At 32.9% G+C, this 18,199-nt stretch overlaps 2 protein-coding genes, 1 long non-coding RNA gene and 1 pseudogene across 3 annotated transcripts; 2 read left to right on the top strand and 2 right to left on the bottom strand.

Moving 5' to 3' along the window:
- Positions 1 to 1,376: 1,376 nt before the first annotated feature.
- On the bottom strand, positions 1,377 to 2,384 carry LOC114382033. The gene has a single exon (XM_028341266.1). It carries the CDS (start codon positions 1,874 to 1,876, stop codon positions 1,667 to 1,669), a length of 210 nt encoding a protein of 69 aa, XP_028197067.1. The 5' UTR covers positions 1,877 to 2,384; the 3' UTR covers positions 1,377 to 1,666.
- Positions 2,385 to 2,963: 579 nt separating this feature from the next.
- LOC114382035 lies at positions 2,964 to 4,296 on the top strand. Its single transcript, XR_003660146.1, has 3 exons — positions 2,964 to 3,112; positions 3,361 to 3,479; positions 3,621 to 4,296. It is a non-coding gene; the product is annotated as an uncharacterized LOC114382035 (long non-coding RNA).
- A 718-nt stretch (positions 4,297 to 5,014) lies between these two features.
- On the bottom strand, positions 5,015 to 5,510 carry LOC114382034. The gene has a single exon (XM_028341267.1). It carries the CDS (start codon positions 5,448 to 5,450, stop codon positions 5,241 to 5,243), a length of 210 nt encoding a protein of 69 aa, XP_028197068.1. The 5' UTR covers positions 5,451 to 5,510; the 3' UTR covers positions 5,015 to 5,240.
- A 1,860-nt stretch (positions 5,511 to 7,370) lies between these two features.
- On the top strand, positions 7,371 to 18,190 carry LOC114381306 (annotated as a pseudogene).
- Positions 18,191 to 18,199: the final 9 nt, after the last annotated feature.

Genomic DNA, 18,199 nt, shown 5'->3' with positions numbered 1-18,199 from the left:
TCAAGAGTATTATTTGGTAATAGATTTTTAAAAAAAAGAAAAATCCAAACCTGTTCTTATAAAGGACTGAAAAGATTGTAAAATTATTTTATGAACTAATATAATGGTGGATTAGATTTTTAAAATTACAATTTATCAAAAAATATTTAAAACTAAAATAAAATGATGATAAAAAAAAGTTTAATTTCAGCTTATTACGAGTTAGTTCAACATCATTATGAGGTACGGAAAATAACATGTTAAGCAAATAGACCCAAATTATATTCCGTCTTCTAAGATGATAAAGCCTGACCCAATGTAGGTTGCGGGCTTTTCAAGTTGACCCATCATTTTTTTTTTCACTTTTTTACTTTTAAAAATATAAGATTGAAAATTATTTTTATTTTTTTGTCTAAATCAGGATATTTTTTTGGAGTTAGGACTCAAACTTAAAATTTTTAATTAAGATGAAACAATCTTACGTTAATTTATCCACATGATGGTAAAAAATTACTTATATAATATAATATAATATAATATTTTTTTAGAAAAATATAAGATAATCTTATTAATTATTTTATAGAAAGTTGTAATAAGATTGGTTATACATTGTACATCTCAAAAAGTACAACACATAATATATGTATTGTAACTATGTAAAATGTTTTTTTCTCTCTAGAAAATAAATATTAAAGGAACATGAAAAGTTGTATTATTTTAGGTTAATTATTAATCTCAAATTTGAATATTAAACATCTAGTTATATTAAGTTCTTAAAAAATTATCGTTCATACTTATTTGATTTGAAGAGAAGGGTTTTGTTAATCATTAAGACATTGATTAAAAACATAAAATAGAAAGTATTGATTGTGGAGATAATAGACGAACATAAAAAAAAAAAAAACAATGGACATCATAATTTTGCATATTCCAAAAAAATATTTTGACTTAGGTGCTTGCTATATATACTTTTTTTTAAAAAAAAATTAAACCGAAAATACTTAAACAGAATAAAAGTATCTTTTGTACAGGAAGGATAAAAGTATTTTTCGATGGTAAAATATAATTACAAAATCCGAATAAAACCAAAAAAAATAGTAATTTAAAATGAGTCATATGTTTTTACTATGCACAAAAAATTGTCTTTTGTTAGTCATTTATGTACCAAAAAAAGTGTTTTATGAAAGGAAAAAAAAAAGAGTGAGAAAAACTGATGTGGCATTCTTATCAGATAATTAATTTAAAACAATTATAGGCATTGAACAAAAGGGATTTTAAGGGTTGAGTGCGAGAGTCCAATTATAGTTAATCAAATCACCACTGATATAATTAAATAACACCAAACTTAGTTAATTTTTCTTATTCGTTTTCAACCACACTAATGGGAGAGGTTCAAGTATGAAAAGAAAATGAATTCATCAAAGCATAAAACATTAAGCCATATGATGTGATATCAGTGTGTGCAGTACGTGCAAGTTATTCCATTCTATGATTCTATACAAACCAAAGTTGTCCTAATCTTGGAATCTCAAAGACTAAAGAGAAGTAGAGTTATTATTCGACGAGGACATGAGAAATGGGAGAATACAGTCACCAAATCAGAAAAGAATAACAAGATAAAAATTACTAAAACTTTAACCAAAAAGAATAGAATAATTAAAGATTTAAAGGAGTGAGGGCGATAAGGCTAGCCAGTGTAGATATGCACACCAATAGCAACAAGAAAGATGGTAATGAGACCAAAGAAGATGATTGTGTGGACCAAGATAGACACTGCACTGGTTTGCATGTTCCCAAACTCCACCACTCTGCTCTTCCCTGGCAATTGAAACACAAGACCAGGGCTTAGCAACACAAACAGCACCACTGCTATCACCACTGGACCCCAATCCGCCATTATATATATATATATATATATATATATGTGTGTGTGTATTATGAGGGATTACTTGCTTCTTGCACCTTAATTTACAACACAGACAAAGGTATATTAGACAATAGAAAGCTAGCTAGCTAGCTATACAACGTTATACACATGATCTAGTAGTGTTCAATCAATATTGCAAGTAATATAGGGAAATTGAAGATGATCGATCTTAGAATAAAAAAAATCCAAGTGAATGGAAATTAAATAGGCATAACTCAAGCAAGAAATAAATTAGAAAGAGCTACCTAGCTAGCTAGCATCAACTAAATAAAGAAATAGCTTAATTTCGTTTAGGTGCATGTCATAGTCAGTGCTGTGGTGGGGTGCATTATTGAGTGATGTTTAAGCAAGCAACCATATACGTGCCAGCATATCCTAAATCTAGTGTTTTGGTGTGGCTTTTCATTAATGGAACTTGCTAGCAAGATAAGATCGAATCAATTGATTTTTTTTGTCTCTGTAGTTGAAAAGCGACTAATGAATAACATATTTGTGTTGAGTAGGTGGACACGTTACCCTGTAGCCTCAGCAAGGACATTAATTAAATTATTTTCTTGTTTGTATAAGAGAAATTAAGAGTTTTTGAGATTTGATGGACATCTTTTAAGAAATAAATAGAAATTGATATAAAAAAATTTATTATTTAAAAAGGATGTAATGAAAACAATATGTAAATACAACAATCTATGTGAATTTATCGTATATTTAATAAAAGATATTACACAAATAGATGGGGACTAAGTTTATTCTTTGAATAATTTATTTTATTGGGAAAATAAGCTATGTATTATCAATTATAAAATGGTTTTATACAATCAATTCATCATAAATTTATTGAGTTTTATAATAATCACTTTAAAATTATTATTAATGATAATTTTTTTATTGATTAATATCATTTATGACTATTAAACTCTATTTTATTTAATAACTAGTTATATGTGTAATTTTAATAGTTCAATCATTAAATATTTTAATATTATATCAACTACGAATGCACACCAAATTTATAATAAATTAGACACTTATAATTTGATCATCTTGTTAAAGTAGTTACTATTACAAAGTTGAATAACATATCTTGATACTTGGTCAGATACTTATATATGTACGGTGATATATTATATATATTCTTAGAGAATATTAAGCGAATGAGATCCATATATCAATGAAGATCAGGACAAACGAGCATCGATCAAATCAAAGGTATTTTTAGTTTTACGCTTGAAAAATGTTTATAAATATTAGACGTGAGTTGAAGAGCTTCTCCACATCCTAACCTTGTGTTTGGATTAGGAATTTTAAAATTTCTAAAAATTAGAAATGTATTTAAAACTTTTATAAATTTGAAATATATAAAATTTAATTTCCTTCAAATGTTTTCAAGAGTAAAAATATTTGAAGTTTAATTTGAGTAAAATGCCGCTTCCATGCGTAATTATATATACCTGTAGCACTATGGATAGGGGATGCGATTGGGTGAAGCTGTAAAGAATAATAATAAGGATGTACCAAACAAGGACAAGTGGAACCATAATGGCCTTCTTAGGGCTTAATTAATTAGGAGTTAGGGGTAAGCGTTATATATTCAAATATTCATTATTCAATAATTCAATTCAACGTTAATTGTTCTCTTGCTTCTTTCTCCGTGCGTTTATCATATCATATATAATAACTTACACATTTCATACTATATTTTGTTTGTCTCTGCCAGCTATGTGAAGGGGGTCTAAGTCGCACGTTGAAGAATAAAGCACATCTATATATCTATGTGTAAGAATAAACAAATAAAGCATTGGTAAGATGCAGCTTCGCCATGCATGGTGTGACTCAATGATATGCAGTGTATATTAACTTCCAGAGTCTCGATTTGATCATATTTATAAATTAAAAAATATAACAACTTATAAATCTATATTTGATAAACTTATGTGTATAATTTTGAGAGGGAAAAAATAATTAAAACCGTAGAAAATATATATAATTTTTTTTATTATACTTTAAAACTTGTAAATGTTAAGGAAGCCGCCAGAATCTCCAGCTTTTTGTTTAAGATTTTACGAAACCTTGGAGTGACACTCTCTGATATTGTTCTACCTATCATTTCCATGCACCTTTCCACACCAAGTATCCACAATATATATATACCTCTTCCTCTTTTAACTTCAAACACACGTTCCATCAATATCCTTAATTCCAACATCAAATAATGTTCATGTAGTTCAAAGCACTTCCTAAACGTTCATGTGTAGATCAAGGAATCGATCAAGAACATCAAATAACGGGGAAGAAATTTGGGAACAAAGGGTTTACAGTTACAGTTCACGAATGGAGGGTTTGTGATTTGGATTTAGGGTGCACGAAAAAATTTGAGAATTGGGGAGTTATGCCCACCCTCCTCTCTTTTGTTAAAAGAAGTTTTCTTTATGACATGTCACATATCAGAATGGAATTTTTGAAAATAGAATGATTAAACATTTCATTTTAAAAATGGAATGTCAAAATCATAAAATTATAAAATTAAGAGACAAAAATTACATTTAAACTTATTTTTTTTACACAAGAGAGATTAAAAAAATAAATATATGAAATATTTCTTTCGTCCAAAACTAAATGTCATACTACGTTACTAATATTACATAAACTAAGAAAATTTAATAAATAAATGAAAATATAAAAGATAATAATTTTATAAAATTTTATTATTAATATTATATTGAAAAGTTAACGTGATATTTATATCAATTTTTTAAAATATAACATTTATTTTAGAACGGATGAAAAGTAGTAATTAAAATGAATGGTATCATTACTTAAAAAAAAATATAAATGTTGCGATAGAGAAAGTAAAGGAAAATAGTGTTTGTATAAAAAAAGTGTGAAAGTTCATTATAAGAACATAATTTTATTGCAATTATGATTGTGCACTTTAATTATGTGATGTGCACTTTGCCAATGATTAAAGAAGAAAATGAATTGAATTATGCACTGCGGCGTGCGTGAATTGAATTGAAATGCTCCTTGGTCTTAATTTTGAAGTCAATCCATTCCTCCCCACTTGGTCAACATGATAATTGATATAGAAAGGTTTAATTTAATCTCAACCTCTCAGCAAAAAGATACACGTCTCAATATATTATGCATGTTAAAGTGAGTACAAGCACATGAAAAATAAACAACAAACGAAAGAAAATACAAAGACTTGACTCAAGTCATATTTTTCTTTCCCACAAGATCTTCCAAGACAACCCTAGTAATAATAAGAACATGAAGATAGCAATGGATGATAATAAGAAAAAGGAAAAAGTGATCGAATTAGCAAACATAAAGAGAGCTAGCCGATGTAAAAGTGGACCTTAATGGCAAACAAGAAAAGACAAATGAGGCCAAAGTAGAGGAGGGAGTGAACTAGAATGGAAGCACCACTGGTCTGAAAGTTGCCAAACTCAAGGCACCTTGAGCGTCCAGGTACTTGAAAAAGCAAGCCAGGCATTAACAACACGAATAGCACCACAGCCACAACCACAGGCCCACAGTCCAACATTATTAATCTATTCTTCCAATTTATTAATGTGTATTGATAAGTAAGAAAGAACACACAGAGAGTCCTTGTTGTGCTATTCAGAGAAAATATGTACTGCTATATATATACTATGTATTAGGAAGGTGTCGTGCATGGGTGGAGGCCTCGGTGATTAAGCTACGTTTGGATTCACCGCCACTGTGCACGTGGTGCTTGTGGTTCAGATTTGGATTAAGGATAACTTGCTTCACATCATAATTCTAACTATTATCCATGTGCTTCACCTTTCACCGTTTATTTCATGCTCAAGCAAGGAATTATATTAGTTATAGAGCCAGACAGACACTACTCATGTTTAGAAATTCGGAACTTAATTAATAATTGGCTTGGTTTCATGTTCCATACTTCATAAATCTTCTTAAAGGAACTCCACTCATCAGCTATATAGCAGGATGACAACTTCACAATCATTCACTTGTATTCATAAAAAAATATCTACAATGACTAGAATGATTTTTTTAGGGAAACAAATGCTGTACTATTTTTTTTTATATAAAAAATGTCAGGGAATTTCTTGCAAATCGATTTGATACAAAAATATTTATATTTTTTAAAGTAAAAAATATTTTCAAACTGTAAAAATATACTCCTATATTTAAAGAATAAAATACACAATTTAAAAGATTGAGAATTTCACTCTCCTAAGTTTCATAATTAAAACATTTTTTATATTCTTGATCTCTTTCATATCTCTTTTGAATGTCCAATTCACGCATTATCTCTCCAATCACCAAAAAAAAATTGTATAATATTACATCACTTAAATAATTGAAACTTGTGCAAAACTAGCATTGAAAGTTTAGTGAAGTTTTCTTTTTGCTGAATGTAAAGTTTAGTCAAGTTGATCACTAAGGTGGCAGCGAACCAGGAACATAGTAGACTCGTTCGAGTTTGGGCCTTCCAAGAAAAAATGTTGTGATGAATATTGGGCTGGAAAAAAAAGAATTAAAATCCACTTCAGTAACTTAACACAGCCTTCGAAGAAAAAAAGTTGTAATGAATCTAATTGTTTTTTAAAATAAAACTTATTATTTATTTTAAATTTAATTATATATAAATAATTTGTTACATATGATCCCTACTTAAAAGTTGCTTGATTATGGTTGTAATTCCCTAATCCCTAAACTGTTACCATTACATTATTACATAGTTCAGCCATATCAAGTTATGAACAGAAATTGTAACTATTCAAGAAGACTTCATCAATAGACTTCTGAATACACGATCTCTAACTTCATTCTTTTGAGCGTTTAATTTCTCTGTATTTTGTCGGTATCAAAATAGTATAGTAGCTATAGGGGAGAAATTCAAAAACCAAAGAAAATGATGCATGTTAGGTCTACTCAATTACCAAAAGAGTGACATTTGCGACTTATTCCCAGTCAGGTCATGCTTTTCTTACTGATTCACGTTACTCACGAGTTCTCTTCAGGTCACCACCACCAATATTCATTTGTTCACACTTTCAAGTCTTTACTCACTGCAACTGAATTGCTACACAATAATTAAGGTTGTGTTTGATTTAGGATGAGAGAAAAAAAAGAACTTTATACTTTTTATATGGAATTCATACTTTTATTACTTTTAAGTTAAAAAGAAATCTTCTATTTCTATTCTCTTTTTATCTTCTAAATCAAACATATCCTTAACTTTTCTTCAAAGGGAGTCGAACGAAATTTCCTCCGCGAGACATATCTTATCCATAATTCTCTAACTTTGGTACAATTTATCCAAGAAATTCGTCGTTAGATGTCTCCGACACTTTCAATTTACATTACATATAACCACCACTGTTTACTTATTGTTACATACTTAGATGTCAAAAATATTTTTAAAATTAAGAAATATAACAAAAGCTTATCCATAAAATTTTCAAAATAATAATTACAATACATTGGCATTATAAATATTCATTATACTACCATCGATCTAATCCGCCTCGAGCAAATAAGTTCATGGACACAATTGTTGTCCTTCCTACCCACATGGAGGAATAATTGATTGGATTTCTATAGTTTCAGATATAGAAAAGACGATTATTATTAAGTTCTTACTTCTTAGTGTGTGTGTGGGCACCATTAAGTTCTGCATGATTCCAAGACTGACGTGAGCAAGAAACAATAAGATGAGTTCTGAATTCTTGGGCTAATTTGACATTGTCATGGCAGGTTTGGAGTACAGCATCGATGATCTGTTTCAAGAAGCTAAGAGGAGATGGCTCAAGCCTGTGGAAGCTCTTTACATTCTACGGAATCACGACCAGTGCAAGTTCACCCACCAGCCCCCTCATCAGCCAGCTGGTAACATAACATCCTGTGTTTTCTTTGTTCAAATGAAGGACAGGTTTTTCCGATTATCATAGGTTACTGATTGTCGAAGATGTTGCCTATCCACTTTCTTAACAGGTGGATCCCTGTTTCTGTTTAATCGTAGAATCATGCGTTCCTTCCGTAAAGATGGTCATAACTGGCGGAAGAAAAAAGATGGCAAAACTGTGGGAGAAGCGCATGAACGGCTTAAGGTCTGTTATTAGTGTCCGTGGTGTTGTGATAATTAAGATTACCTACAATGATCATTAAAAGGTTTCACATGAGGGTGAGGCATGGTGCAACTGCATGTAGGTCTCAGGTTCAAATCCTAGAAGTAGCCTCTTCACATGCGGTGATAAGTGTTGGTTTTGAGGAGGAAATTATAAAAAACAGAGGAGAGAAGAAAGACAATACGTATGCAGAGGAAATAGAATTATTCTATTCTAATTCAAATTGTTCTCAGCAGCGATACAATAAATAGCAAAAGATAAACTAATTAGATAACAAGATATTAGCAGAACAGAATATTAAAACTAACTTGCTCCTTAAAGATAAGAACCACTTATTGACTAGGCTAATCCATTAAAACTGACTTACTCCTAAAAGATAGGGAATCAACTTATTTACTAAATCCTATTTTAAAAATTGAAAAATAAAATATTATGCAGTTACAAAAGTATATCTTCAACACTCCTCCTTGCTTTTGGAACTGCAAACTCCAATTCTTTGAGTTCAAGTTTGTTGATAGGTAGTGACTTTGTAAACATGTCAGCCAGTTGATCTTTAGACTTACAATAAATTAAGTTCACTTCACCACTTTGTTGCATCTTTATCAAATAATAGAACTTGATGTTGAAATGTTTAGTCTTCCCATGACACACGAGATTGTTTGCAATAGCAATGACTACTTGATTGTCAACAAAAATTCCAGTTTTGTTCTTTTGAGCAAATAGAATGTTTGGCCTTGTTGAAGTGAGATACATTAGACATCCAATCAAGCTCCCACAATATCCTTCATCAATGTTATCAACACCTTCTTCCTTGCTAAACTTCTCCTTTTGATTCATTGGAGTGCTAACAGATTTGCATTCCTCCATTTGAAACTTCTTCAAATTTTCTTTTGCATATTTCCTTTTTTCCATGTTTAGCATTCTTTCAAGACGGCAATGATCAAGTCTCTTGTGCCAGAGTTCCGTGGGTGTGACTTGAGTGAAATAGGCTGTATGCTCCTCCTCTGCTGGATCAAATGAAAAGCTTTTACCTTTCATTTTAACCCTTAGAACTTCCCGGCCAAAATTGTCATAGATAAAGCAATGTTGATGTTCAAAGGACACTTTAAATCCCTTTTTAATCAACTTACCTACACTTAGCAAGTTTTGGTCAATGTTAGGTACATAAAGAACATCTGATACTAATTTGATACCTGAACATGTTGAAATTGCAACAGTTCCTTTTCCTTTTACAGGAATATAGCCACCATTCCCAATTCTGACCTTTGAGACATTAGTTGGCTTCAAATCTTTGAATAAAGTCTTATCATATGTCATGTGGTTCGTACAACCACTATCAATCAACCAACTTTCACTTGATTCACTACTCAAGAAGCATGTGGCCACAACCAGTTGGTCATCTTCTTCTTGATTAGCAATCTGAGCTCCCTCATCATGGTGATTTTTGTTGGGGCAGATCACCGCTTCATGTCCTATCTGGTTGCACTTGTTACATTTTGCATCTGGTCTCCTCCAACATCTGAAAGGTGCATGACCTTTTTTGCCACAATGATGACAAGGTGGATAATTTTTCTTTTTATCCTTATCTTTGTTTTTGTTGTTTGCATTATTTTCGCTGCTTGTTGGCTGATTCTTCTTGAAAAAATCCTTTTTGCTTTCATCAACTTCATGATGTTTGGCGGGCAAAGCACCTTCGACAACACGATCTTGCCTCATCAACCTTCGCTGCTCTTGAGCTTGCAGGGCGTGTAGCACTTCTGCCAATGTGATTTTCGACAGATCCTTTGTGTTCTCCAATGAAGCTATAGATGCTTCATACCTCTCCGGCACCGTTACCAAAATTTTCTCTACAATTCTCGAATCAGCAAAATCACTTCCCAACAACTTTATCTTGTTGGCAATACCCAACAATTTGTTTGAGTATTCTTTGATTGTCTCTGACTCTTTCATTCTTTGAAGCTCAAATTCCCTCCTTAAATTTAGCACTTGCATGCTTCGTATTCTATCATCTCCAGCGTATTCCTCTTTCAGATAATCCCAAATTGCTTTGGGTGATTTAAGAGTCATGATTCTGATGAATATCATTTGTGAAACACCAGTGAACAAACATGATCTCGCCTTTGCCTTCTTCATCTTTCTTTCCTTGTGATTTTTAATTTGGGCCATGGTGGGATTTTCAGGCAGCGGATATATTTCATAATCCTCTTCCACAGCATCCCATAAATCCAAAGACTCCATGTAGGATTGCATTTTCACTTCCCAAAGATCATAATTCTCTCCATCAAAGATTGGAAGAGTTATGTGGGAAAAACTTGCTTCACCTTCCATGGTAGAGGTCCCGTAAGAATAAGGCTCTGATACCAATTGTTGGTTTTGAGGAGGAAATTATAAAAAACAGAGGAGAGAAGAAAGACAATACGTATGCAGAGGAAATAGAATTATTCTATTCTAATTCAAATTGTTCTCAGCAGCGATACAATAAATAGCAAAAGATAAACTAATTAGATAACAAGATATTAGCAAAACAGAATATTAAAACTAACTTGCTCCTTAAAGATAAGAACCACTTATTGACTAGGCTAATCCATTAAAACTGACTTACTCCTAAAAGATAGGGAATCAACTTATTTACTAAATCCTATTTTAAAAATTGAAAAATAAAATATTATGCAGTTACAAAAGTATATCTTCAACAATAAGGCTACATGCATCTACCCTCCCAAAACCTCTCCAAGTGGAAGCCTTGTCTACTATGCTGTCCTTTTTCTTTTTTTTGACATCTATTTGTCTTGCTGCAGCTCATGTCAGCCATTACCATCTTGCCAACTTTTGGCATGCTTTATTTTTTATGCAAATGCCCCAATTTGCACTCTAATTTGGACCAAGCTCCTTCCTTTCTTTTAGTCTCAAATAAGAACCATGCAGAAAAAAATAGATGAAACATACAATAATTGTACCATACTGAGAGCTTGAAGTTTTCATACCAATGGAAATTATACGTTCTTCTACTTCACTTTCTTTCCTTTTTATTTATTAGAGGAAATTGAATAATAAAAATTTGACATTGTTGCTGTAATATCTTGTATGCATGATGTATTTCTACTTGGATTTTGTTTATTTTCTTGCTTTAATTGCAAAAGTCTGCTAATGTTTCAAGCAGGTCTGAGTGATTAAATTACAGTCCATAAATGTACTAAATTATTAGGAAGAAGTATTCAAATCTCAGACATATTGAAACAAAGTATTAATCGAAAATAATTAACGATCCTCATTGGAAATTTCATTTTCAAATCTATCTCCTAATCTGCTCTGTACCATATATAGCTTCCAAAAAGCTTTTGGGACAAATAGTAAGTTTTTTTTATCTAGCACTCATTTTGTGCATGAGCTGTAACAGAACATTGAGATGTAACCAATTTGTTGTTTAATAGTTTTACTGGTATGGAGCATTTTTCTCTTTTAAATATAATTCACTTATTTTTTGCTATATTGATGCCTTTGTGCCAACATTTGTTTTGCGATAGAATTCTATGTATTGATTTTCTCAATCTGATTGGTCATTCTAATCTGCATGTTTAGGTTGGCAATGTTGAAATCCTAAACTGTTACTATGCACATGGAGAGGAGAACCGTACTTTTCAGAGACGGAGCTATTGGATGTTGGAGCCGTGAGTAAATTTTAACTATTAGCTGGATACCAACCATATTATTATGTTGCCACTAGTTGTATCTTTTAAGATCCACACACAAACTTACAAAGGTATATTAAAGGCAACTTTATTACCAAGATAAAATTATCTTGACTGTGAAACAAAATCAACCTTCAGTATATGTAACTAATATTAAGATGGGTTCATTTATATGCCAATATGTTATTGTAGTGCATGTTCATATTTGCTCATACACTATTGTTTCTTGACAGGGAATATGATCATATTGTTCTTGTGCATTATAGAGAAACAAGTGAGGTGAGTTTCCAGAACATGATATCAGATAAACATAATATAGTATTTGCAGTTTATTATGTGTGAAAAGGTGGGAATCCTTTTTAAGCAACACATCTCAAAGAAAAGTATGTTCATCTATTTTGTTCATTGCTTGGGAATTGTATCAACAACCCAAGGTTGAGTTTGACATTACTGTTTACTCTCACATTTTGCAGGGGAAATCCAATTCTGAGCATGTCACACAATTGCCATCAGGTTCCTCTCCTGCTTTTAGTCAGAGTCATAGCTCGTATACTGCTCACAACCCAGGAACAGCATCCATGATTGGTGATTCATGTGAACCTAATCAGAATTTTTCTTTTCCTGGGTCTTTAGAAGTTACGTTCGAAGCACAAGCCTTGCGCCAATTGGAAGAACAGCTGAGTTTGAATGATGATGGCTTCAATGAAATTGCACTTGATTTAGTGTCAGGTCAAGATCAAAGGGTGGTTTATAAGCAAGATAAATCTGCAGCTTTGTCTGGACCAAATGATCTAGGACAACCTTGTGATGGATATAATGGAAGACAAGGTAATTTAGACAAACTTGAGCTGTTAATGTTTTTTTTGGAGCGGGGGAATAAAATTAATATATGTTTGAAGTTAGTGAAACATTTGAATTATTATCCTATTTTACGCTTTTATCTTGTATTGTGTTTAGATTTGTTCAGTTATAGATGCTTGTCTTCTACTTACGCAACATATGCAGGTGGCTTCTTCCAACCTCACAGCTAATTTATAACATACCTACTTATTTTAAGTTCTCTAAGGTTATCATAGCCATATATATATATATATATATATATATATATATATATATATATAGATTATATCTTCTATTCTTCTAATTTGTCTATGGTACCCTTCTGTTTGATAGATTTTCTTTAAGTGAAACTTCCCCAATTGTTATATGCTGGTTGTTTCATGTGAATCTTTTAAAAGAGAGTGTAGGGAGATTATTGTGAATCAGGTAACCAGAAATCGAAAAGGTTTGAAACAAAAGCCTCACAATTAGGTCTCTTGTATCTAGAATCACTCCAGGAGGCATTCAAGAAATCTTCGTAAAAAAATATATTAACCATGCAGCACAGTTTTCAAATATTTAATGCACAGAACTCTATGTGTTAGATAATATGTCAATGTTGTTTATCCTCTTTTGTGCTTGAGAAATTAAATTAAAAGGCATTCTAGTTTGTATTATTCAGTGAGTTGGGTTACAACATGTGTATCCATATATATACAAATAAAATGTTATCTAAAAGATAAACCAATCTTATGTAAAAGTTAAACTGGTTATCTAATCTAATCTTCTAAAAGATAAACTACATGTCTGATTAAAATTAGCACTCCCCTAGTCCCCTTAAAGTTGGAGCATATATGCCTTGTTACATATGTAAGTTATCCTAGGACCTCATAAGGACTTAGTCGATATGACTGCAAGTTGTTCCTTAAAATTCACAATGGTAGTCTTCATGATGCCAGGAGGATCTTTTCTCTAATGAAGCAACAATCAACCTCTATATGTTTAGTCCTCTTGAGAAAGATCAGATTGGAGGAAAGATGCTAAGCTTGGTTGCCACAAGCAAGTTCCATAGGACCTCACAAGTAAATGCTTTAGCCATAAAAATTCATAAGTCATATTAGCCATAGCACGATATATTGCTTTGGTACATGACCTTGCAACCACAGTCCGTTTCTTACTTTTTCGTGAGATTAAGTTACCACTGATGAAAAGATAAATTGCATATCTTATTACAATCAACAAAGTGTTTCGTTGTAAATTAGTTACTCATGATCCACTCAACTTTTTTTCCCAAACTGTCACATTCAGCTTTAGATCAGACTCAATTTATTTCACTAGATCTTTATAGTTTGTTTTTGCTACTCCTAATTATAATTAAACAACAACTGTAAAGAGAGGAAAGCAAAATCTTCTGAAATTATTGTATTTTCTGTAGATGACAGTGGCACATATTATCATGATTTTCTTGATGATTGTCCTGGTGGAAATGAAAAAACTATATACTGGACGAAAGTGCTGGAATCGTGTAAGCCCTTATCTGTGACCAAATTACCAGATCAACATGCATATGAGGCGATTGGAAATGTGAGTATTCCAAAGATATACTTCATGCTGTCAAGAGTTTATAATACATTTTTCTTTTGCAACTTGCAAAGAAATAAAATCTCTATGCTTAAAACAGGAAAATACATTATTTTCTTCGGGAAGGGGAGTGATTGCCAACCTGGAAAACAATCAGTGGCTAAACTCCAACAGTAATAATATTGAAAACTGTATGACTTATTTCTACCTTAACTTGCTTGATGATTTCCCTTTTTTTGCATATAATGAAACTTCTTCCATCTCTCTTTGATGTTCCATATCACTTGCTGTTTTATTGTTTCCTCAAGATGGTGGGGTCAAATTTCCACCATATTCTCTAGCAGAAACTCCAGGAGCTAACTCTGACTACTATGAAACATTTTTTGACCAATTCCAAAATCAAGGACCTCTGGGTGTAGATTCAAGCTTGACTGTTGTGCAGAAACAGAAATTTACCATTAGGGCAGTATCCCCAGAATACTGTTATTCTACCGAGACTACAAAGGTTTGTGCCTTTTAATTTCAACACTTACTATGTCCTATTAATGATTTATCACTCTTTGCACTAGGGACTGTTATCTGCCGAATGATGGAATTGTTATTGTTTTTTGGTGCCTACTGCTCAGCTTTACCTATGATGTTCTTGAAGAGCTTTAAAATGCATACACAACATGGTTCAAATACGTATGCATTTTTGGTATAATGTAATTATATATGTAATAACTAGGGAGTTAAAAAGGCAAGCTCTTAGCTTTTGATTTCAATACTTAATCATTTGGGACATATACTTTGTGTCTACTCTCTTTCCGTTTGAACTTTTATTATTTTATTTATGATATGATACAAATACTATTGATTTTGTCTATATTTGAATCCTAATTTCCCAAGTTATATTCATAGGTGATCATTATTGGGTCATTTCTCTGCCATGACTCGGATTCTACCTGGGCCTGTATGTTTGGTGATGTTGAAGTTCCTGCAGAGATAATTCAGGACGGCATAATCTGTTGTGAAGCTCCATCCAATCATCTTGGAAAGGTTAATTTGTGCATTACTTCAGGAAATAGGGTGCCATGCAGCGAAATGAGGGAGTTTGAGTTTCGAAATAAGACTACTAGTTGCACTCGCTGTAATTCATTGGAAACAGAAGGAAGCAAAAGTCCTGAAGATCTGTTATTACTTGTTCGATTTGCAGAGATGCTCCTTTCTTCTTCAACTACAAAGGATGACAGAATAGAATCTGGAAGTCATCTTTCAACAGAACAGAAAGATGATGATGATTCGTGGAGCCATATTATAGACACTCTTCTAGATAGCACTAGAACACCATCTGATGCTGTTAAATGGCTTCTTGAAGAGCTGCTGAAGGATAAGTTGCAGCTCTGGCTTTCTAACCGAAGAGATGAAGGGACGGGCTGTTCTTTGTCCAAGAAAGAGCAGGGGATAATACACATGGTTTCTGGGTTGGGTTTTGAGTGGGCCTTGAACCCCATTCTCAGTTGTGGTGTGAATATAAATTTCCGTGACATCAATGGATGGACCGCTCTTCATTGGGCTGCACGGTTTGGGAGGTAATAGAAAACTGATTTGTTGATATTGATGTGCAATTGTGATAGCATTTTTGTTTCAAAGCCTTGAATAATATACACATGATCAAATCTACTTAGAAACCTTTACTTTATCCTTGGGAGAAGGGAATACCAATGCAAAGAAAGAGAACAAGGAGGACAAATAAAGCCTGTATCAAATACCTGCCCAGTAACAGTATGCTTCACATGCAACAGGATGTTTCAATCATTCTTGAACATGTATATAAAGCCTAATCAATCAAAGCCAAATGTTTAGTTTTTTGTTTCAACAAAAAAGGCTTTCCCCACCATATGGGATCGGCTACATTAATTAAATAACAACATTGTGTTGGACCAAAAACTGAATTTTAAGAAATTTCATTTAAATCGAATTGTTTTTAAACCTTTTCTCTGGAGTTTTCCTTGGTCTTCCCCTATCTCTATTTGATCAGACTGTACTCCATATAATTAATTCGTCTTACCAAGGCATCTATTGGTCTTCTAGCATGATCAAACCATCTTATTAGACCAAATTCTGACATAAATGATCATATCAAGATTGAAACTCTTGCTTTTAAAAGTCTTTATAAATGATCTGTTCCATTCTAAGTGTTCTGGAAATTCAGGTCACTGAATATTTTGTTTCATGATAGGGAAAAAATGGTTGCTTCACTTATAGCTTCTGGTGCATCTGCTGGAGCAGTGACAGATCCAAGTTCACAAGATCCAACCGGTAAAACTGCTGCATCTATTGCAGCCAGCCATGACCATAAGGGTCTGGCAGGTTATCTTTCAGAGGTAGACCTAACAAGCCATCTGTCGTCCCTCACATTGGAAGAGAGTGAGCTTTCTAGAGAATCTTCTGAGCTTGAAGCTGAGTTAACTGTCAGTAGTGTCTCTGAAGAAAATCTTGTGGCCAGTGAGGATCAGGTTTCACTAAAAGCTTCCTTGGATGCTGTTAGAAATGCAGCTCAGGCAGCTGCACGGATACAAGCTGCTTTTCGTGCACATTCTTTTAGAAAACGGAAAGAAAGAGATGCTGCCGCCACAGTTCTAGATGGATATTGTATTGATGCAGGTAGCATTGATAATAACATTTCAGTGCTTTCTGCCATGTCAAAACTTAGTTCTCAGAGCTGGCGTGATTACAAAGCTGCTTTGTCGATTCAGAAGAAATATCGAAATTGGAAAGGTCGTATAGAATTCTTAGCATTGCGCCAGAAAATAGTTAAGATACAGGTAACTGTAATAGAAGTTGTTATTACAGTTTTGCTATACCAATTGAATTCCAAGAGTTCTGTATGTACCTGGATATAGGCACTGTAGAAATGTAGGTACTTTGTAATGTGAATAAATAATAAATTTGTTTATAAATTGGAAGGAGGGGGGAGATAAAAGACATAGCTAGACATGCACATGCATATATCAAGAATAACCTTGGCTTTTCAATATTTATTTGGGCAGGCTTGTGTGAGGGGTTACCAAGCTAATATTATGGGCAGTAGGAATCTTGGACAAGGTTGTGTTACGATGGCGCAGAAAACGAATTGGTATACAAAGTGTCCGGCAAGAAATGGAGTCAAATGAAGAAGAAAGTGATGATGCAGATTTTCTCAATGTGTTCCGGAAAGAGAAACTAAATGCAGCAATTGAAAAGGCCTTGAAGCGGGTGCTTTCCATGGTCCACTCCACTGGTGCTCGTCAACAATATAGACGCTTGCTTTCGTTGTATCGTCAAGCCAAGGTAAATACACTAATGAAAGCAAAAAAGAAAATATAGGTCTGGGATACCACCAGTTAGTTAAACCACTTTTTGCATTCAGATTGATCAAATAATAAGTGATTGTTACGAGTATAGCTTTCATAGTCCATTTCTTTACTGAGAGACAAATAAGATAACTGTAACGCTAGCGAGTAGCCACATGATATTCTCTTTGGACACACTGTTATTACTAGATGAAACCCAATTCTGGTGTCTCATAAAATGTTGAAATTTGAAAATCAGAATACAATCTGATCCCATTCTTTATTAGTGGGGCTAGCTGCATGAGGCTTTACTCAACAATAAAAGTGTCAAATAGTGTGTTGCTAACACTTTTCATAAAGTAATTAGGAGCTTAATTAAACATGCTAAGCTAGCATATAGCAATGTTTTTTTATGTAAGGAGAGGTTCCCTGTTTTGTGCGATCATAACTTATTGATTCTTTTACAGATTGAACATGGGAGCACAAGTGATGAAGCACCGTTATCAACTTCGGAAGAGAATGCTTCCAATATGGAAGATGATGATTTGTGTCAATTTTTGGACACCTTCTTCTGGCCTTCCTAGTTTTTATTTATCTTTGATGATAAATTTCTGGCTTCCCCGCTCATATGGTCTGTGTATTTGAATGTCTAGGTTGTATAGTGATAATGGCGATGGACACTTTCTCTTTTTATGTACAAAATGGGCTTCAAGGCTCTGGTGGTATAGGATTTCAAATTCAGTGGACTAAGTTTATATTTCTTATATG

The sequence above is a fragment of the Glycine soja genome, chromosome 13 (assembly GCF_004193775.1).
Source record: "Glycine soja cultivar W05 chromosome 13, ASM419377v2, whole genome shotgun sequence".
In the NCBI taxonomy this organism is placed as follows: Eukaryota; Viridiplantae; Streptophyta; class Magnoliopsida; order Fabales; family Fabaceae; genus Glycine; species Glycine soja.
Note: the sequence above shows the minus strand (reverse complement) of the source record. Positions and strands in the feature narration are given on the sequence as shown.

What these genes read in the sequence shown, in the direction of transcription:
- LOC114382034 (XM_028341267.1), bottom strand. Translation starts at nt 5,450, where the DNA reads ATGTTGGACTGTGGGCCTGTGGTTGTGGCTGTGGTGCTATTCGTGTTG.
- LOC114382033 (XM_028341266.1), bottom strand. Translation starts at nt 1,876, where the DNA reads ATGGCGGATTGGGGTCCAGTGGTGATAGCAGTGGTGCTGTTTGTGTTG.